This window comes from Letharia lupina (assembly GCF_014066315.1).
Source record: "Letharia lupina isolate WasteWater1 chromosome Unknown contig_21, whole genome shotgun sequence".
Taxonomy (NCBI): domain Eukaryota; kingdom Fungi; phylum Ascomycota; class Lecanoromycetes; order Lecanorales; family Parmeliaceae; genus Letharia; species Letharia lupina.
This window is the reverse complement of record NW_023502990.1, coordinates 1155057-1176847: the sequence shown is the minus strand read 5'-3', so window position 1 is coordinate 1176847 and position 21791 is coordinate 1155057. Positions and strand designations below refer to the sequence as shown.

The 21791-nt window shown below is 38.3% G+C and overlaps 7 protein-coding genes across 7 annotated transcripts; 4 read left to right on the top strand and 3 right to left on the bottom strand.

The window, feature by feature from the left end:
• Positions 1-2901: 2901 nt before the first annotated feature.
• On the bottom strand, positions 2902-3647 carry HO133_005557 (uncharacterized protein; the record flags this gene model as incomplete). The annotated part of the gene is made up of 3 exons (XM_037296466.1): positions 2902-3222; positions 3272-3358; positions 3423-3647. 3 exons carry the CDS (start codon positions 3645-3647, stop codon positions 2902-2904), a joined length of 633 nt encoding a protein of 210 aa, XP_037148448.1.
• A 1787-nt stretch (positions 3648-5434) lies between these two features.
• HO133_005556 (uncharacterized protein) lies at positions 5435-6239 on the top strand (the record flags this gene model as incomplete). Its single annotated transcript, XM_037296465.1, has 2 exons — positions 5435-5986; positions 6168-6239. 2 exons carry the CDS (start codon positions 5435-5437, stop codon positions 6237-6239), a joined length of 624 nt encoding a protein of 207 aa, XP_037148447.1.
• A 1112-nt stretch (positions 6240-7351) lies between these two features.
• HO133_005555 (uncharacterized protein) lies at positions 7352-8001 on the top strand (the record flags this gene model as incomplete). The annotated part of the gene is made up of 2 exons (XM_037296464.1): positions 7352-7646; positions 7712-8001. The coding sequence occupies 2 exons, from the start codon at positions 7352-7354 to the stop codon at positions 7999-8001; spliced, it is 585 nt and encodes a 194-aa protein (XP_037148446.1).
• Positions 8002-8136: 135 nt separating this feature from the next.
• On the bottom strand, positions 8137-9186 carry HO133_005554 (uncharacterized protein; the record flags this gene model as incomplete). Its single annotated transcript, XM_037296463.1, has 1 exon — positions 8137-9186. The coding sequence occupies one exon, from the start codon at positions 9184-9186 to the stop codon at positions 8137-8139; it is 1050 nt and encodes a 349-aa protein (XP_037148445.1).
• Positions 9187-9522: 336 nt separating this feature from the next.
• HO133_005553 (uncharacterized protein) lies at positions 9523-11361 on the top strand (the record flags this gene model as incomplete). The annotated part of the gene is made up of 1 exon (XM_037296462.1): positions 9523-11361. One exon carries the CDS (start codon positions 9523-9525, stop codon positions 11359-11361), a length of 1839 nt encoding a protein of 612 aa, XP_037148444.1.
• Positions 11362-11968: 607 nt separating this feature from the next.
• Positions 11969-12659, top strand: HO133_005552 (uncharacterized protein; the record flags this gene model as incomplete). The annotated part of the gene is made up of 3 exons (XM_037296461.1): positions 11969-12178; positions 12272-12367; positions 12477-12659. The coding sequence occupies 3 exons, from the start codon at positions 11969-11971 to the stop codon at positions 12657-12659; spliced, it is 489 nt and encodes a 162-aa protein (XP_037148443.1).
• Positions 12660-12965: 306 nt separating this feature from the next.
• Positions 12966-14545, bottom strand: HO133_005551 (uncharacterized protein; the record flags this gene model as incomplete). The annotated part of the gene is made up of 4 exons (XM_037296460.1): positions 12966-13650; positions 13709-13950; positions 14007-14019; positions 14079-14545. 4 exons carry the CDS (start codon positions 14543-14545, stop codon positions 12966-12968), a joined length of 1407 nt encoding a protein of 468 aa, XP_037148442.1.
• Between the last annotated feature and the right edge of the window lie 7246 nt (positions 14546-21791).

The following is a 21791-nucleotide window of genomic DNA, read 5'->3' as shown; positions in this document are numbered from 1 at the left end:
GTATTTCTTATAACGAGCTTAAGTTAGCGATAGATTTATTATTTTTCTTTATTAAAGTAATAATCTCTAATAAAGCCTTTCTAAGAAGACTTTACTTTATATTATTTAAAAAATAAAAATATTATTATATTATCGCTATTATCATAGCGAATTTACGTTAATAAAATATCTTTCTATTTAGATAAAATAAGATATAACTACTTCGCTATATAGTTATATATTATTATTATTTTATATAAATAAACGCTTCTAGTAAATATAAAATAAGAGAATATATTCTTAAGAATATCGTTATTTATTCTAAATTAGATAATATATTTAATATATACTTCGCTATTTACTATCGCAAGAAAGATATTTAATTTAAAGAGATATTTATTATTTTTATAACTATTTATAGATAACTATCTCGCTTATATTAATTATATCTTATACTCTATTATAATAATAACGTCGTTATTAAGAATATTTATAGTAATTCTATATATAGACTAATTATAGTATTATTTAGATAAATAATTATATTATTTATTTAATATAATATTATTTATAATATAATTTAAATTTCTATTAAGTAGAATACTTTAGTCGACTTACTCTCTCGCTTTAAATTTAATAAAATTACTAATTTATATTTATAGCTAAGCGCTCTTAATCTATATAGAAATTATTAAATCGCGATTTATCTAAATTATAATATAAGAAGACTTCTTTAAATTATAATATTATGAGATATCTCTAATAGAATCTAACTAATAAAATAAGAAATAGCTATTAAACGATAAAGATCTTTTATATCGAGTTTTATATTTTATTAAGAACTATTATATTTCTCGCTATTATTTAATTATTAATCGACTAAATAATATATTTAATTAATTATTATATTTAAATTAAATTTATTAAGATTTATCTTATAGGCGTTTAATTAGCCTATATAAATATAAGATTTAAAAATCTCGAGGTTTTTTATTATTTATTATTATAGCGAGTAATTATTAATATTCGTAAATTACGTAATAAGATCGATATTAAAGAATATCGTCTAATTATACGAGATTTATTATTTTATATTCTTATTTAATTTAATAAAACTTTCTTAAAGAAAGCTATCTTATATATTTTCTTTTATCTTATATTTACTATATTTCTTTATATAAACGAATTTATATAATTTTAAGCTAAATTCGAGAATAGCGACTTCGAATAATAGTATATTATAAGATATTTAATTACGCTATATAGTTATTATATAAAGCTATTACTATTATTCTCGAAGACGAATTTATTTAGAAGAGGAATTATGCTATTTATTATCGCTATAAATAATAACATCTATTCTATTTATTCGCTATAAAATTTATTTACTCGCTTCTCTATTAATAAGTTATTATCGCTATTTAATTTAAATAAGATCTTTATAAGATAATATATTATTACTATATTATATAGTACTCTATATATATTTAATTATTTAAGTTATTATTTAAAATACTCTTTTTATAAAAAAGTCGTTATCTTCGCGAGAGATATTAACTTAATTAATAATAAGATTTAATTACTTAGCTATTAAAAGTCTAACTTATATCGCTTATATATCGAGATATATCTAATTTATATTCTTACTATATTATATTACTTTTAGCGTTTTTATATAATTTAAAATTAATAGATTTCTATTAGATATAAACTATCTATTTTAAAAGTTTTTCTAAAATTAAGCTATATAATAAATCGCTATCTATATATTATTAAACCTTAAAATCTAATTAATTATTATTTAAAACTTATTTATATATATAGTTTTTATAAAATATTTAATAAGATAATATTAATCGCTATAGCTTAATTAAGAGCTAATAAGAATATAATATATACTTATAATAGAATAATCGAGATTGCTATATTAAAAGAGCCTTAAATAGACGATATTTCTATCTATTTTTTACTTTTTATTCTTATTTCTCTCATCGTAAAAAGAGATTTTACACTTTTTCTACTTACTTATATCTTATTTTTTTAACATTTTCTTATAATTAAACTCTAAATCTTCTATCTTATATAGAGAGAGTTTTTCTAAAGCTAAGCTATATAGTAAATCGCTATCTATATATTACTAGGCCTTAGAACCTAGTTAATTATTATTTAGAACTTATTTATGCGTGTAGTTTTCGTAGGATATTTAGCGAGATAGTATTAGATATAGAAATACAGCTTCTTTTCACTTTACATGCAGATATTCTAGGCATTTACCCGGTCACAAACGCCCATTTGGGCAGCGGTAGCCCAAACAGTTTGAATATTCGTGTGAAATCACGGCTTCTTTTTCACTCATAGTGCAGATAATCTTGGAAATTATGCGGTTACAAATGTAACTTTTGCGATGGCTAGCCCGAATAAGTCGACTGTTCATTTGGAATACAGCTTTTTTCCACTCAAAGTGCAGGTATACTTAGGATTTATCCCACTATACATGTCACCGTTTCGGGAAAAGTGCAATGCAAATGCCCGATTCTTCGGGCTTGTTGCCTACGGAACTTGGCGGCGGTCATCAGGAAATCTATAAAGTTTTGTGGCAAACATAATAGGGCTAACTACTAATTCATACCCCAAAACTATGAACCCTTACAGAATCATACCCCTAATTACTTGGGGTATGATTCGGTAATTTGCCATTCATGATTTCGGTAATTAGCCCAAACATAATACGCTAGTAACTATAATACCTGCAGGCTACCGAAAAGACCATCGCGGAAAGTAATAGAGTGGGAAAGTGAGCGAATGAAAAAAACGACCGAGATATCTGCCTGAGATGCTAGCTTGTCGTCCCCATCTCTGGAGATCCTCAGCCGAACCTGCCCAATGGTTGCTCAAGGAGCCATACGTCAGACCCTTCCCACTCTATCTCTTGCTAAAGACCGTAATCAGTAAACACTCGCTCAGTGGCAAATGCGGGAGATAATGGATTACCCTGGTGTACACCATCGTAGCCTCCTCTTCTCCCAACCACCCAGGCGCTCCGGCTCTGGCCCTGCGCGTTTGGGAAGCTGGTATCTTCCGCTGGTAATTGGCGACCCTGAAGTCTATCGGTGGCATTTGGACCGTGGTCGGCCCGCAGAATTGGTTGTTGCTTCCTTCGAGGGTGAGTGCTGAGGGTCTCCGAGAGTCGATCCAGATGATGAATTGCATATGAGTCTCCCAGGTTCGGCTTTTTGCGGACAACTACAGATCTTTAAACCCTTTCCCCTGCATATCGTCGCTGCTTGCATACCTTGTAGAATTTGATCCACAGCGTGCCCCTGTCGTCTGGACCCCCATACGCAACCTGGAGCGCGCCGTACCACTTGTGGATGAATTCCTAACAACCTTGGTGTTAGACGTCCTTCCGCCATTGTCGCGGACTAGAAAAGCGGTGCACTCACTAGAATATCACAGAGAGCGTCCATGTCGCCGAAGGCCACTCGAAACTGGCGACCAGGTGGGAGACCGACTGAGTCGAGACTTGGTAGCGTAGTGGTCAGGGTTCTCAAGACTTTGAGTTGTCTCAAGAGATCGCACACGATCACTTGGACCCAGACTGGTCGTGCTCTCAATCTGAATATGGGCTCCCACGCCTGCTGACTGACGACATTCTGCACGTACAACATTCTGGGAGAGGAAGCTGGAAGATGTGCGGCTAACTATAGCTTGGAAGATCGGGGAGGCGCTCTATGAGATGAGGGATTCATGCTGCTTCAGGAGAACTTGGAGAGATGGGATGGAACAGAGCTCTAATATACTCGCACCGTAGTCATGAAACTGCTTGTCGTCATCGAGGAGAACCGAGGCAATCGTTTTTTTAGCGCTATCGCAGCGGTGAAACGGATGTATCACGGGGGATGAATCAGGTGGCTCGAAAGCCTGCATCTTGCTTTCGCCACCGATCATGACCGACATCAGGTAGGATCAGCTTTTGGTCACAGGACTTCTTGGAGACGATAGCCTAAAGAGTCAGTGCAGGATGTGATTCTCTTGCGGCCGACAGGTTTTTAGTCGACGAATTACCTTCTAACAGCTTTGACTCGACCGTGAAACAAGCTTGGAATTTCTACAAAAAGTAGCAAGGCATATAGAGAATACTTTTCTCTTGCGTATCGTGAAGAAGTCAACAAAAGTGAGCAAGTACACGACTGTAGCGAAACAATTCTGTCTTGTTGACAGCATTCTCAGCGCAGAATTTGAAAAATGTAACCATACGTTGATGGAAATGTGATTGGTGGACTAAGCCGCCGATCAATCTCTCTTCGAGCGGCTGCCTGCATAATGAATGATCCTCCCGCATGGTTGCTACGCAGAGGTGGAGGTCGGAGCCGAATCTCAATGCCTCGCTCAGCTTTCACAGAAGGTTCGGGTTACCGGGCTCAACCGGATGTCACCATCCTCTACGGGTTGGTGGGGTCGGGCGGGGTTGGTGGGATTGGCGGGGATGCCCTCGACCAACGCCCTAGACCCAAAGAGGCGTACTCCAAGTCGGCGAACCTTGGAAGTGTTACTGGCAATCTCTAAGTGCAGATTTCAGCCGATTCCGAATACGGCGTGCCGTTGGCCTCGACAGAATGGCTCAAAAAATCCCTCTAAAGATGAGAGGCACTAGAAGGAAAGATACACTAGGATGACCCTTCGTGTACTTCTAGAGGAAAGCCTTGAGGCGATTGGTCTGTTGTAATCCGCAGCCGCGGGTGATTTTTAGCAAATTTTCTCGAAAAGACAACAGAGTGTGTGAGAAAATCTGCGCATTACACCTAGGGAGACTCTGCAATTGTGGTATGTGCTCTCTGTTTAATATTCCATTCGAAGGTAGAGACGCCTGGCTTGAAAGAGCCTCGTTTGGCCCAATCTTTCGGCAGAGCATCGAGCGTAGAGCGAGAAAACAGGTCTTTCCTCCAATGACTGAAATTCAGGATACCTGACTAAAGGTGTATCGTAGGAGAGTGTAGCGAAAGTTACGCATAGAGGCGATCTCAACTTTTCAAGGTCAAGACGTGCGCTGCCAGAAAATGCAACATCATAACATGACGCACCTTCATTTATTCTCAAATGAAGTGAAGGGATGTTGCATTTCTTATCTCGAGTGCTCTTTTCTCGAAACTTTCGAGACAAACAGCCAGCCCGTCCTGGTTCAAAAGTATGCAAAAAGAATCTTTCAAGCTGTCCTCCATAGCTGAGTGGCTCGGAAGTCCAAATGAAAGTGCTCGTATCTAGTTGTCTATCGTGCTCTGGACAATCATTGCAGCATCTACAGATCGCCGGAAGACTTGAGTTTTGCTGTTATCGGGGTTTGCTACTTCTTCCTAATATGCCACGTAGGTTTGTTTGTCTTCGGTTTTCGACTATCCTTTACCCTTCGATCCCATGATCCTCCTCGTTTCTTTCAACGTCAATCTAAAGAACAACCATGGCTTCATACTCGTCTTCAAACACCGAGCCGGAGAGATGGGCAAAGATAGTTGCGGGAGTCGATAGTGGTCGGCATCCGGAAATCATGATAAACGAGGAGGGGACACTTGTTGCTGTTTCGATGCCCAGTGCCAAAGGTGCTAGGATCCAGAGTTTTTTGGCTGATGTCTTCAAGGATGGCGACAACGAATGGTTCAGCGCCGTCGGTGACTCTGTCGAAGCAAGCAAAGGGAAAGCTGCCGATTACGGACAGCCTGAAAGTAGCAAGAAAAAGAAGGTGTCTCTTACACAGCAACGTGCAAACCGTAGGCAGGAAAAGAAAGATAAAGGGCAGGTAATGCAAAGGGCAGAAGAGACCAGAGAAAGCTACTCAACTGCAGAATGGGCAAGAATCATGGGGGAAGCGAGTACGGAAAGACCTCAGGGAGTGTATATCGAAGGAAAAAAGCTTGTTGCGACCGATCATACTACTTTGGATGCCTCGAGGAAGCTTGAGTTGTTCATAGCGCATGCGCTTAGACATGATACAACAGGACGTGGAACAGTGGTGGTAAGAGGAGATCCGTCACGGCGCTCGTGAGAAGCGACTTGCAGAGTCAACAACTTCGTACTACGGAGTTCACACAATACAGGCGCTGCAGGTTCTCTAGTAACCAATTTTTTGAAAGCAGTCGCAGTAGGGAGTTTGGATGAAGAATCTATTCGTCGTGCTTGCTAGCTTTCCAAAATAGCTTCTGCGGTCCGTTGGTGCAAGATTACTCAACCGCAGCCTCGACAAAGAATTCTCGGTGGGCATGAAGTGATGCCAGTGAAGAGATGTATCATAGCTCCGTTGCACGGCCGTCTGTCAGCGATTTGTAGAAAGTATCATTCCGCGAGCTGCAGGTATCGCTGAAATGTGACTGAGAGTTGCCAAGGATCCAATATATTCAACGGGCGAAAGGAATAGATGGAGTCCTGTCTCGAAGATGTCCATGGCGTTAATTTGATCGCTGATACCGGCTTGGTGCTGGGGCTGCTGGTTGTAGAGCTTTGTAACCTTGCAATGATCCCGGAATTTGGCATCTAACCTGATGGATGGCATGGTTCTTGATCGTTGACAGGCATCAGTTTTTGCTCTCTAGAAGCAATTCGAGATATTAGTGGACTGATGACGCAAGACAAGTCGTGCTGGGTGTGAAACCCAAATACGGCAGTACCAAGCTAGCTAACAAGATAAATGGAGAAGTTGAAGTTTCAAAGATGCCACTATATCTAGCAGTCAACGAGAAAATCATCCGCTGCAGAGTTGTAAGGCTTGATCAGATCGAGAGTTTTGGGCACCGAGATTACGTTCTCATATCTTGTTCTTGGAGAAACTGGCTTGGCAACGCCTTGCCGAGGTTCGCAAAATTGCCACATGGTTTGGTAGCTAGTTTGGTGCCTTGAGCCTGCCCATGAATCCATTGAGCTTCAACGGCAATACGCCAAGAGAAACAAAGCCTCAACAAGATTTTCTCGTCGGACATGAACGTGCTCTGAGGTCAAGCCCTAGGTGTCCAGTATCTCTTCACATACATGTGCAACAAGAACAGCGTGTGCAGAGGGGGCCATTGCATCCAGATGATAGCGGCAGAAAGGCTGAGACTGCACACGGCATCTTGAAAAGGAATCCCACAAATCATCCCAGATATCCTGAGTGTACATTCAGATATATTCACACCATCTTTTACGGAATAACAAGTTTGGCTGGTCGAGTTGTCGTCCTGTCGCACAACGCTAAAGTACTCTACTAGAGTACACGCGCGGCTCCTAAGCGCTCTGGCCCCAGTTATGGGGAGAAAGTACACCCTTGATGACCTCACTATTCAACCCTGGATCCTCACAATGGCGCTGTCGACACTCCTTGCTCATTCTCCAAACTCTGCATTCTATCATGACGTCCCGCGCAGAAACCATCCAGCAAAATCACGAGCTCCGCCCTGACCCGCAATCCCTGACTTCCAATCCAGATGCCTCCCAAAACTCCTCCACTGGCGTTGACTATGAGCCACATCCTGAGCAGTCAATCAAGGTCTCACCAGAGAGGGAGAAGATAGTGAAGAGCATCACGAGCTTGTACTCTGGGAGCGCCAGCGAGGAGGACATGCAGGTGTACGCGAAGGAGGCAATCTACGATGATCCATGGAGCTATTGTGACACCAGGTATAAGATTGCGGGGCAGTGGTACGGTACGTAAGAAGATTCAGCGTGTGGCGCTACCATAATTCGTTTGCTAACGCTGTTTTCGGCTTAGGTATTCCCAAAGTCATGGCCTCCTCGAAGACCCTGTCCACCGAGATCGTCTCTAGCACCGACACAGAGCTCATCTTCAAAATGAAGCAAGAGTACACTCCGCGGGTAGTTCAGTCTACGAAGCCGGTCAATAGCCTGGTATCGTTGACATTGGATGGAGAGGGAAAGGTCAAATACCACAAGGACATGTGGAATGATAAGGACTACAGCCATGAGGGCCTGGGAAAGATCATGAAGACATTGAATGGGGATCACTTGACGAAGATCACGAGACCGCCAGGGGATTTGTGAGGCATTGGCGTAACGAAGAAAGGCTAAAGGCTGGCAGGATTATGGCGTATGACTGGTTGTGATTGGCAGCAGTGTCGGGATACTGAATTTTCTATCCGGTAGCATGGAGCGTTACTCCTTGTTTGTGTAGTCCGCCTATCTTTTGAATGCCGGGTCTACACCCTTCTTCCATTCGTCAAAGCTGATCCCCGATCCTGCAAAAGCCAGAGTGTTCTCTAATGAGACCTCATTCCGCCATGGAATGGCACTCTGAACGCCTCCTTTTTGTACTGTCTTCGCTGCGGCTCTATTTGCGAAATCCACCAGCTCCATCATACAGGTGAAATCTCTGGAATCCCTCCCACTTTTTGCCAGCATACCCGCATAAGCGCCCACAAAAGTATCTCCAGCGCCAGTGCTATCTATCACTGTCACCTTCTCTCCTGGGGCTTGCAGAACCCGTTGTATTCCAGTATCTAGGTAGATTACTCCTTCGGCTCCAAGAGTGACAAGGACATGGCGGACTCCCAGATCAATAAGCCGCTGTATGTGCTCGCCCCAGAGTGCCCAGGAGTGTTTTTGTCCCGTAGTACTTGTAATGATGCTAGCTTCTGTTTCGTTGACGATTAAATGGTTGACCGCTAAGTAGGCTTCTCGCGGCAGCTTCACTGCTGGTGCAGGATTCAGCAGTACCTCCACATTTTTCTCCCGAGCAAGCTTCAAGATGTGTAGCACCGTAATCAACGGTATCTCAAGCTGTAAGATAATCAAATCTGGCAAAGGGTCTGGTAGACTTTTGAAGTCCGATGGCCTCAAAGCATAATTCGCATTCGGACTCATCAAAATCCTGTTCTCCCCACTCTCCTCTTCAACAATGATGACAGCCACACCGCTCTTCTCGCCATCTTTCACTCTGACCCCATCAACACCAATACCATTGCTGACCAACCCATTAATCAAGTCACGTCCAAACATGTCGTCGCCAACGGCGCCGATCATGTTGATGGTGCATCCCGCTTCATCAACCTCTGAGCCTTTCTCGCGAGAGAGTCTAGCACAGGCTACTGCTTGGTTGGCACCTTTTCCTCCGCAGCCCGTGTCGTACGACGAGGTGATCAGAGTCTCTCCTGCTGCTGGGACGCGGGATGTGCGTGTGATTAGATCAGTGTTGAGGGAGCCGATTATCGTGATGTTTCGTGTTGGCATACTGACGAGGAAAAAAGCCAAGTCATTCACCTGCTCGAAGACCTGAGTCTTCCACAAGAATGGAAGATTGGGAAGAAATAATCCCCGGGTTACACCTGCGCCAAGCCATAAGGCTGAGTATGGGCGCCCAAGAGTGTCCCTATCAGCATCCTTATACCGACATTCTGAAACAGAAAATAAAAAGCACCGCAACACCATTGTACCAGCGCCATTAGGAATCGAACCTAATACGAACTAAATACCCCAACAACAGATATGTGTAGTATGATCTTACAGAAGCTTCATCAATAAAGAGTAGACAAGCAATGTACTTATGCCCTGACTGGCAGTAGAGCCATGGAGGTACCAAAAGAGCCTGGTGTGTCGAGCAGAGCCGCCGCTTCTGCTAAAGGAATCTATGAGTATAAGCCCTTACAGAACGCTTCTCATATACGACTACTCAAGGTCACCCCTCAGAGCACGGCGAACTCGGGATCGGGAGAGCTGGTCCAAGTACAGCTCGAAGAGTACTCCCTGCAGCAAGCTCCACTATACAAAGCCTTGTCATACACTTGGGGCACGAACGAAAGGCCCGAGCAGATCACCATTGGACATGACTCCCACCTCAGTGTCACCGGGAACCTACTTGCATTTCTCGTGTATCTTTGTACGAAAAAATCGGTGTTTTTCTGGATCGATGCAATCTGCATCAACCAAGATGACATTCAAGAGCGAGGCTCGCAAGTGAGGCTAATGAGGCAGATCTACCAGCAGGCCAAAGAAGTTGTCGTGTGGCTGAATCAACCATCCTTTACGACGTTTGCCGAGAGTATTGCCTGGAACATAGTCAAGAACGATAAAGATCGGCGGCTCGCCAAGCTCCCTCTGTGGTCACTGAAGATGTTCCACCACCCGTGGGCCATGCGAGTGTGGGTACTTCAGGAGGTTGTCTACGCCCAAAATATCACCATAGTGTCCCAGCGCGATGATAATAGAGTAGGATACATCACATGGGATGAAGCTCTGGATTTTGGCGCTGAGTACCTAGACCGATACAAACATGACAACCGCAACACCCCTGTGGATGAAGACATTGAGCTGTCAATAGCCATGATGATTGCCATGAATGACTGGAGAGGTAAAGCTGAAAGTGACATCTTCAACCTGACTCTTTCCGAGCTCTTGTCGAATACGAGATTCTGCGGCGCTAGTGATCCCAAAGACAAGGTCTTTGCCCTTTTAGCCCTCGCGTCGGACGTGAATCTCGATATTTTCCAAATCGACTACGGAATGTCGTGGAGGAATCTGTCCGTATGTCTCGCTCGACATACAATTTCGCAAAGCAATACGCTCGATATCCTACGTTGGAAAGGACTTTCTAGGCCTACTCCGCAAGTAGATGGTTTGCCGTCTTGGGTACCAGACCTATCCAGTCCGGCATTACTAGCACCCATATATCCTTATGATTGGCCGAACCGAGCTAAGCTGAGTTTCGAAGACAGTCCCGATGTCACCCTCATGTGTGACGAGACCTCTCTCGTTGTAAAGTACTTGACGATTCATGATGTACTTACCATTGCACCAGCTCGCATGACAGCTGATCATATAGAAAGATACCAAGACATGCTGGCCGTCCTACAACAATGGTACCAAATCGCGAGAGAACATCCCAGCTTTGTGGACGATCAGAAGAAAAGGATCGATTCATTTTGTGGTACCTTGAAGATGACTTTCGGCTCGCAGGGAGATGAAGAAGACATAGAAAAGGTCTACAGCGCTGGGTTAGGATGGCAGTGGCACTTCAGGAAGCTCATGGGGGAGGATGTTAGCTATTCCGAGCCAGAAGACCCTGACGAACTTGAGTACGATCTTGATGATGCAAGAATCCTCTCGCCAGAGAACCCACATCTTTATACGCCTTGGGCTCGCGAAGTGATGTTTGGAGAACTCGATCACCTCCAGGGACGCTCCTTTGGGTTCACCTCCGATGGGCAGATGACGCTTCTGCCACCAGGCGCCCGAGAAGACGACCACATATGCCTCTTGTATGGACTCCAGCTTCCCTTCGTTCTACGAAAAAGCACAAACGGGTGCTTTCAAGTCATCGGTGCATGCTACGTTCATCACCATGTCGACTGGGACAAGTTTGAAGCTCGGCGGACTTGGGAACAACTGCAGTCGATTACGCTTCGGTGAATCTTGTGTCTAGAATGCTTGACCAGAAAAATCCGATACTAGCGAAATGCCAGGATCGCCAGTCCCGAGATTTCAAATATCCGTCTTCATTCTTAGCCAATCGGAGTTGTTCCCGCCCTGCCGTGGCCTTTCAAGATGTGTCCCTGCTCTTATGTCAGAGACCTAGTACAAGGTCTCTCTAAAGTTATGGTCATATCTCCATGTCCATTACTCCCCAATTTCCAGGAAACACAATTTTGTGGTGAGAAATATGCGTTGATCTTAGCCTTCACTGAGCGCTCACAGAAATGCGGACCTCTTGACAAACAATTCTCATATCCCGAATCCTGGATCAGTAGCAAGAGTGGAATCCTGGCTGATGATTCAATTGATACTTGGAAGTACATTTGTTCATGTGAGCATTTGACCAGTGACAAGCTCAGACACCCAGAAGAGAGACCCTCCAGGATACCAGCAAGGACAGCTCAACACATAACTCCAACACCGGTGGTCAACCTCTTCAAATCACCATAACCCCAAACTTCCACCCATGCCTTCCAACAGCGCGCCCACCATGGCCAAATCCTCCAAGATGCATTCCAAACACCACCAAAACCACCACCACACCATGTCCTCCACCTACACACCCCAATACTGCACGTACCCGCAACCCACCGCCCGCAACCCCACCTGGCCCGAAAAACAAGCCGATTTGATCCTCAGCCTCCGCGACGTCTCCAAACCTCCCGCCAAAACCCCAGACCCCGATGTCCGAAACCTCCACCCTGACAGTCAAATCCACGTCCGATGGACAGATCCGGATCTCGTGCGCGCATTGGTGCGTATTTTCATTTCCACTCTTCTCAACACACTCTCGAAGTTTCTTTTCGGGCTATCTTAAAAAGCGACGAAGGTCGACTGACTCCTCCAGGCGCAACTCCAGGAATCCCTCCCCGGAAAAGTCAACCTGTCCCTTCGCTACGGCGGTCGCGACGTCACTGCCGCGACGTGGGTTACTGTCCATCAGGTAACTATTTCTTTCCTTCCTCCCTCCCTCCCTCCTTGCCCCCTTCCTCGACCCATGCAAATCAACGCAAGCTCAAACACACAACGGCGCTGGCGACTGACACATCCAGCACGACCAGACATGGCCCGACGGCGTTGCGGAGCTGAAGTACGTACTGTGGTTCCACGAGTACGACGATTTGGACGTGGAGGTTGGGGAGTTGGAGGGGATAAAGTGGGGTGGTGTTAAAAAAGAGGAGGAGGAGGAGGAGGAGGAGGTGAAGGTGAAGATGGAGGATGTGGAGGCGTGGTGAGGGAGGAATGAGGCGATGGTCTGCGAGCGGAGCAGATAGGAAGGGCGAATCGAGTTGGGTTGAAGAGATTTGGAGTGGATTGGATTGGATTGGAAAATCTAAGTCTATCCGAATCTGATCGATGAGCTTTTATAAGCCGCCTTATTGTCCCCCTTGCGATTCTATTGTGATTCAAGTCTGAAAAGTGAACTGTGCGAAGCATCTTACATATCCTCGTACAGACTCATAACGACACAACACCGACCGTCGAAAACTTCCACAGCCTACCACATATCTCCGTAGTGACCATTACTGCCCAGTCCCCCATCAAACCCTCCTCATTATATCCTTGTTGACGTACAGTCTCACCATCGCCACCAATCCCATCGCTAGCACAGCGAGAGATCCGGCCCAGAACATAGCTGGATGATACGCCGCCAGCGTGCTCTTTTCTCCACCGTGGGCTTCGAGGAGATAACCAGCGATCGGGGCGCCCTGTAGCGAGCCAATCAGCATTGCTCTATCACTCTCAAGCCGTTCTTCACTCTGGGGAGGTAAGTAGGCTCGACGTACCATCAAGTAACCCCCAGCCCAACCCGTCACAACCATGCCCATAGCAACCGAGACCCTCTGCGAGCCAAACACCGTCCCGACGACCGTCGGCATCGTAGCGAAGAATGCTCCGTTGGCAGCACCGTTGATGATCACGAAGACGACCAGAGGCCCTAGCGAATCCGAGACGGGCCAGATCACGAACATGCTGACGGTTGTCAGGAACAGGCCTATGAAAAGCGTGTTCAGAGGTCCTAAGGCGTCGGCAGCGAGACCAGAACTGAGGCGGCCGACCCCGGAGGAGATGTTGAAGCCTGCTACCAGAGCGGCACCGGTGCTGGATGAGAGGCCGAGGGAGGCGCTGTAGAGGGGGATGAAGAAGGGTGGAACGAGGAGGGGGAAGGTGGCAACGACGCCGACTAGGAAGATGGTGACGAATTTGAAGTCTCGGAAGAGTTTCCTATGGAGGTGGTCAGTCAGCGATCATTTCATGCGAGGGAGGGATAGGGGATGGGAACCATTCGATGAAGGTTGCCGATCGTATTGGGCATCGCTCTTTGATGAGCCAAGCTGCCGGTAGACCTGTTGCCAATGTCAAGAGGCCGAGGATTCTGAAGGTCCAGGCTGGGCCGACGCGCTGTATGATGGCGTTCATTGAGAGGCTGATGACCGTACCTCCGAGGCCGCCGCCGGCGCAGACAATACCGTTGGCGAGGCCGCGCTTCTTGTGGAAGTACTGTGCCGGGGTTACGTTGATGACCTAGTGATGTCAGTTGTTGATCTTGGGTATCATAGCGAATTGTAGGTTTGAATCACCATGAAGCAGAGGCTACCGTCAAGGCGACCATTAGCACGTAAATTGGGTCAAGTGAGTGAGCTGTATCGTACCTTGTCCCAATCCCGGACACCACGCCAGCAGTGACGAACAATCCGCCGACATTGTGTGTCAGAAACCCACTCAGTATCTCCCCCAACGCCAACATGGAGATCCCTAGGAGCGCAGTACCCCTCGCTCCAAGCAATCGTATCACTCGCGCATTGACAAGAGCAAGAAAGGCTATGCATGCGAAGTCCAAAGACCCAATCCAGGAGAGGGTTGGGGGAGAAGAAAGACCCTGCTTGAAGAGAGCAGCTTGCATGACACCCCAGCTGTAGACAGTGCCTACAATCCAGAAAGATATGGAAAAGCACGCAAAGACGACTGCCCAACCATAACCACCTTCCGGGGCTGTGGAGTCAGCGTACTGGGAGGCATGAAGGATGTTGTCGCGGTCTTTTAATGTCCGCCGCGCACTGTGATTGGCTTCGACGGGGGTTGAGGGTTCCGTGAAGGTAATATGCTGAGGCTTTGACATGTCGTTGGCTTGCTTTTCCATCAATTGACTTTAGCTGTGCCCAAAAGGTAGGAGATCAAGACGTTGATAAGAGGTTTGATAGATGTTGGGTGATCTGCTTTGGCTTGGGCAGCAAGACTGTAATATTTCTGAATCAATCAACGTGAAAGCTTGACGGCGCCAACGCGATACCTTGATGCGTAACCGAGCAATAGGGACTAGGTCGTCCACCATATTCGATGACGATTATTTACCACTTATTCAAGATCAGAATGTACTCTGTTTGGTCTTTTGACAGAGATGATGCATCCACCATTCGCTACAACTGGCTTCGGTGATTGACATTTCGCTCCACAAAGGACTGACAGGCCCTGGTGCAACCTTTAGGGGCTCAAGGAGACTCGCATATGACGGCGCTGTAACTGCTGCAGGAATGAGGCAGGCATCTTCTCACGGTACGTTCGTCTTGAGTGCTTGCCATAAGCTGAGATGCTCGCTCCAGTAGATACGCAGCCAGCCAGCCATAACAGCGGTCTTACATGGAATTTCTTCGCTGTGAATGTAACTGTCCCCTTCCCCCTCTTCAAGCACGTGGTTTGTTTCAAGCATTTAGCGAACGGACCACGAGGTCGCCAGAACATGAGATAGGAAGATCGTAGAGTCTAGGCCTTCATCATTAACATGTCCTTATACGGTTTTCCATATACTGATTGGTTGTAGGGTAAAGAGTCGGAAGCCTGGACGGTCTTCTACCTCGATACTCGCCCCTGCGGCCGTAAAGATGTGTCAACTTCTACTGATAGTGGCGATTTATTGCAAAAAAAATAACTACAGACCTGCGTGGGTGTGAGAACCTGCTTATGACGGGTCCACAGTGAAGTCCCCCATAAACCCATCTCCTCTCCTCAGCAAAGGAGGGTAAACGGAGATTATGCACGACTAGAGCCATCTCAGATGATGTCGACGGAATCACGGAAGACCCAACCACCGTAACGGCACTGCATCGCACGTCACTCCCCTTTACTTATGATCCATCCCGCTCATCCTTCAGGTCTCGCGTGAGTTCCATGTGCTACCTCAAACAAAAACCGTGTGCCAACTTTAACAGAGACACGAGACAATCGTGAGAGATCAAAGGTAGCTACGGTCATCTCTACAGAGACTATGAGTACTGAGCTGAGACGACAAGTCATGAGCGTGTGCCTGATGTTAGGTCTTGATGGTAGAGAGAGCAATGCACCAGATGGGCGGCCGATCTGGGATACATTGTATTATGAATTGCAAATTAAATAAGAATGCTTGGCAAAGCTAATTCAGCTCCGCCTCCGACTTTTTGTTAGCGTTATTCATAGAAAATTGTAGAGAACATACTTGCCACTCTTGTAATAGCCACTATTGTTACGGATTTAGTGTGCTTTAGGGGATTCTTGCCGTTCAGGCAGGGGTCCACGCTCTTTTGGCCCTGCGGTTAGCGATAAGGCACGCTTTCCCGTGACAAATGGTAGCAACACCGGTTCGATTCCGGGTGTGACCCGGACAGTCTGAATAGGTCACTTGGCACTCGGGTTCGGTGAGGATTTGGTGGGGACTCATAATCCTCGTGCCTTTCCTCGTGCCTTCCCTATAGTAGTTGCACCAGGCCTTCAAGTGGCTTACGGGGTCACACCCGGGGGGTTCCTAAATACGACATGCGTGTAGGCCAGCGCATGGGGACATGCGCCATTTTTCGAAGTGTGCAATTGTTACGGATTTAGTGTGCTTTAGGGGATTCTTGCCGTTCAGGCAGGGGTCCACGCTCTTTTGGCCCTGCGGTTAGCGATAAGGCACGCTTTCCCGTGACAACTATCGTCTACTATCTCAATTAGATATTCGTGATATCGAAGCTAGTGGGTATATACGCTTTTCCTAATATTTTACCTCTGACTTAGGCGTATAATAGCCACATCGCCAGCCCTTGCTTCGGACGCGATGCCACTATTTAGAAAGGATCCTCGATAACCCTACTCGATATTATGATGATATGAGACGAGGTGATATTATTAGTATTCTACCTGCATATATTACTGCTAGCTACTTGTCTTATATCGAAATTAAGAAAAGCTATTATAATAAGAAAGATATTCTTAACTAACTAATTGATTAATTACTATTTCTTTATAATAAGTATCTCGAAAAGCGTAGTATCATTATTGTGGGGTAACAAGACCTCTTTTAATGAAAGTGCGTAGCAGCTATATAATTATAAGGTCTAGATATATAGTTAATAGAATAGATAGATTAGTTATTAGATAAATTAATAACTAAAGAAAAAAGAAGAGAAAAGAGAACTCGTAAATATTTAAGACTTTATTAAGTATATTAAATACTCGTTTTAATTATATAGTTTATAATCTAATAAGCGATATAAGCGAGTCTATTAATTCGCTTTAAATACTTCTATCTTTATAATTATATCCTCTCTTAGAAGATTTAACTCTTAAATCTTATTATTATTATATTTTATAATTAAATATTTATAAACTTACTAGTCTCTTATATATTATTTATTATTAGCTTAGATATAATCTAAACTAATATATACTATAATAACGTATTTAAACTTTTTATCTTAAGATCTCTTTAGATATATTAATATATTTATATATTAAATCGCGATAGTATCGCTATATATATTATTATCTTAATTAATAGAATATAAATATATTATTATCTTATTATAATATACTATTATCGCTATTATTATATACTATTATTATTATTATTACTTTAATAATTATAATAATTCTATTATTATAATTATAAAAATCGCGCTAATAAGTATAAAAGTTTTATTTTTAGTCTAACTTTTATTCTTCTTAATAATAATATTAATATCGACGTTATTATAAATAAATACTTAATCCTTCTTTATATCTACTATTTTATTTTTATTTATTTTTATTATAATATCGCGATAGCGAGTTATATATTATTATAATAGTATAATATATATATTAATTAAGATAATAGTTAAGTAAGATTAAAGTTATTTAAATTAACTTTATATATAATAAGTATCTTAAAGAATACTTTATAATACTTTTTAAATAATATAAGAAGTATATTAATATATTAATAGTAATATTAAATCTTCGCTTTTATAATTTTATAGATTATTAAGTACTTATAATCGTTATTATTTCTATATCCCTCGCTATAATTAATAAATATTTATCTCTATTTTAAAGATATACTTAACTAAGAGAGCTTAATAGCTTCTCTTATTATTATTTCTATTCTTATTTATAAATAAAAGAGATATTAGATAATTAAGAGATTACGTTAATATATACTAATTTCCTTTTACTCTTATTATATATATACGCTTATATATAACTCTTATATAATTTATATCGCGCTTTTTATTAGCTCGCGCTAGCGTAAATATAGATAATACTTTCGCGAGAGTTATATATATATTATAAATTTAATCTCTTATTACTAAAGTAATATTCTCGCTATGACTTATATTAGTAAGAATATTTATATTATTCTTCGAGTATAAAATAATATAAATTCTAATTAATATATATTAGAATATATAGTTAATATATATAGCGACTTATTACGCTAAGGAACTTCGGCGTAATATTATTATCTTCGCTCCCCCTTTAACTATTTCTTTCGCTATTTTTTATATTAAGTCTTTTTATTATTTAATAAATTTTCTAAATAAAAAGTTATTTTTTAATATAAGAGAATAAATAGATTAATATTAAATAGTAATAATTATATATATAACTCTAATAATTACTTTTCTTATAATACGCGGTATTTTAACGCTTTAAAATATATCTATAAATATCTTAGCTATTTTCGCTAGGCCTTTTAATTATAACTTATTTACTTTATAAGATTTCTCTATTACTACTATTTTCTTAATCTATCTTACTTCTTAATTTCCCTTAATAATTATATTTTTAACTTTATCTTAAATACTAATTTATATAATTTCTTTACTTATTCGAAGTTCTTAATTACGCTTTTAATATTTTTAAGATATTTTATTAATTTTTATAAAGCTTTATAAGATAAGAAGTCTTTTTAATTAATAAGATATTTAATTTTACTTTTATAAACTCTTTTATCTAATATCTTATTAATCTCTTACTCTTCTTCTTTATTAATTAAAATTATTTATAATTTTAAATTATTATTATATAAGTATTATAATTCTAATAGCGATATATAAAATATAGAATAGATTTTTTTATATCTAATAGAGAGGTCTAACTTATAAATCTATATATTTATTTTCTCTAATACTTTAAAAGACTTAAATTATTTATAATTAAGTTTCTTCTTTAATTATAAAATATATATATTTAAGCTTTATAATAGTATTTTATTATTATTTTTTAAAGATTATAATTTTATAACTACTATTATAATACTTTATTTATTACTTTAATACTTACTTCTATAATTCTTTTAGATATAATCTTATTTCTTATAATTATTCTACTCGCTCTATAATAAGCGATACTTTTTTTCTTAAGATTCTACTTTTAAACGATTTTTTTAAATCTATTATATATCTTATTAATAGCTCTTATAAGATCTTATTAATATTTATATATATATTATTATTATATATAAATATAATTATTAATAAGATTTTAAGTTAATTATTCTATTTATAATTATAATATATTTATAAATAATATTTAAGAATTTAATTTAATTTTTTAATTTAATTATTAATTTAAGAATAAAATATAATATTAAGTCTACGCTTTATATCTAGATATTAATATAGTATTATTTAGAATTTATTTATAAATAAAGAGTCTCGATTTAAAATTAAATTATATATTATATTATATAATAATATAAACTCTCACTATAAGATATTAGTAAAACTATTAATTTTTAGATTCTTTATAATTATAATATATATTATATACTTAATTAGCTTATTTATTAAGACTAAGATAATATTATAAATTTTATTAATATATAAATCTCTTATAAATAATAAATCTATAATAAAATTTATTATTATAGTATAAAATAAATTTATATTATCTAGCGAGATTAATATTAGCTCGCTATATAATTTATAATAATAAATTTATATTTTTTAATAATCGAGATAAGTGCGAATATACTTTACTATATTATTTATTATATTTATTTAATAATATTTAAATCTAATACTCTCTTTAATATATTTATAAATAAAGTATCTAATACTAGAGTTATTATAATTTATATAAAGAATCTCTTCTTTTATAGTAAGATTATTAAAAATATAAACTACGAGATTATAATATAGTAGTCTATTCTTACTAACTCTCTATTTCGAAAGCTTATTCTATTTAATAGCGTATCTTTAACGTTATTTCTTATTTATAATAAAAGTATTTTTATATTATAATTTAAGTAATTATATTATTATTAATTCTTATAGCTTTAAATAAAATCTCTTCGACTTTAAAATCTAATAAATTAAAAATTAAGACGATATCGTAATATCTAAAATACGTATTTATCTATTAAATACTCTCTTATCTAAATTAATAACTTAGATATCTATAATAATAATATTATTTAATTACTTTATTAACGCTATAAGTTTAATTATAATAAATATATTATTATATTTTTATAAATTAGATTAATATTTTTAATTATAAAGCTTATTTTATAAGATAAAGAGAAAATTATTATTATTATTCTCGCTATTATCTAATTTAATAATATTAAATCTTTTTAATAATATATTTATAGAGTTAAGTTTTTTCTTATAATATTTAATTATAAAGTTAAATATAGTTAATTTTTTAATCTAGCGAATCTATTTTATATTAAACTCTTTTATTATTATAAAATAATATAAATTATTATAATCTAAGATTATATAAATAAAATACTTATTATTTTATAAGTAATATCTTTAATTCTTAAAGTCTAATATAATTATATAAAGCTTTTTATTATATATATCTTAGCGAGGCTTAACGCTTTTAAATTTATAATTAAAAAATATAATAGAATATTATTATTTATTCTCGCTTAATTAATTAAATATATTATTTATATCTATATTAGAAGTATTAATTTTTATAATAAGTAATATTTTTTAATTATAGTATTTTAATATAAGTACGATAGTAAATACTCGCTTAAGTATCTTAAAAGTTTTATATATTTTTTTATTAAATATAAAGAGTAATTTAATTTTATCTTTCTTTATTTTTTAAATTAGATTTATTAAAGATATAGCTATCTATAAAAAGTTTTATATAAATTATTAATAAAAGTTTATAAATTTTAGAAAGATTAAAATATTTTTAGTAGACTCTAATTCTAATTATTTAGTAATAATTTTAATATATAATAGCTTTATTTAGATATCGCGCTAGTTTATTAAGAATCTTAGAAAGATAACTTTATTACGATTAAAAGTATATTTTAATAGCTTTATATAGAGTTAATACTTTAATAATACGCGTAGTATTTTACATATATACTCTTAATATAATTCTTTTATTTTAAAATAAATTAGTATATTATTTAAGTATATTATATAAAAGATATTAATATATAACTTAAATACTTTATTTATATAAGCTTAAAAGATTATAAGAGTATTTATAAGATTAAAAGATATTACTTAATACTTAAATTAGTTATAGCGTGTTTAAAAGATAATTTTTTATTTATCTCTCTTTCGTATTTATATTCTATAATATATATTATAAATATCTATTTTAGTAAAGTATTTTATATATATAAATCTTTCTAATATCTTTAAGAGTAGTAATAATAAATAATTATTTTTAATAGTTATCTCGTTAAGTTCTTAATAATTAATATAAAGTTATAGCGAGTTATTTAATTTTTTAATAAATAGTATTAGCGAGCTAATTTAACTAGTTAAAAATTAAATTTATTTTCTTTTAAGCGTAATATTTAATTAGTCTCTAATCGCTACGAGTTTATTATATAATATATTATAAATTAAATTATTTTTAAATAGCTTTTTAGATAGTAAATTAATAGAATACTCGATTTAATTATATATATTAAGACTATTAAATAATTCTTCTAAAAAGACTTTTAATAAATCTTTAAGTTATTTAGATATATTAAAGTTATCTAGCTATATAATATTATATTATATAGCTTTATTATAATTATTCTTATTACTTTTAAATAGAATCTAATATAAAAATATAATAAACGCTTATTTTAGATTATACGTAATTACTATATTAATTAA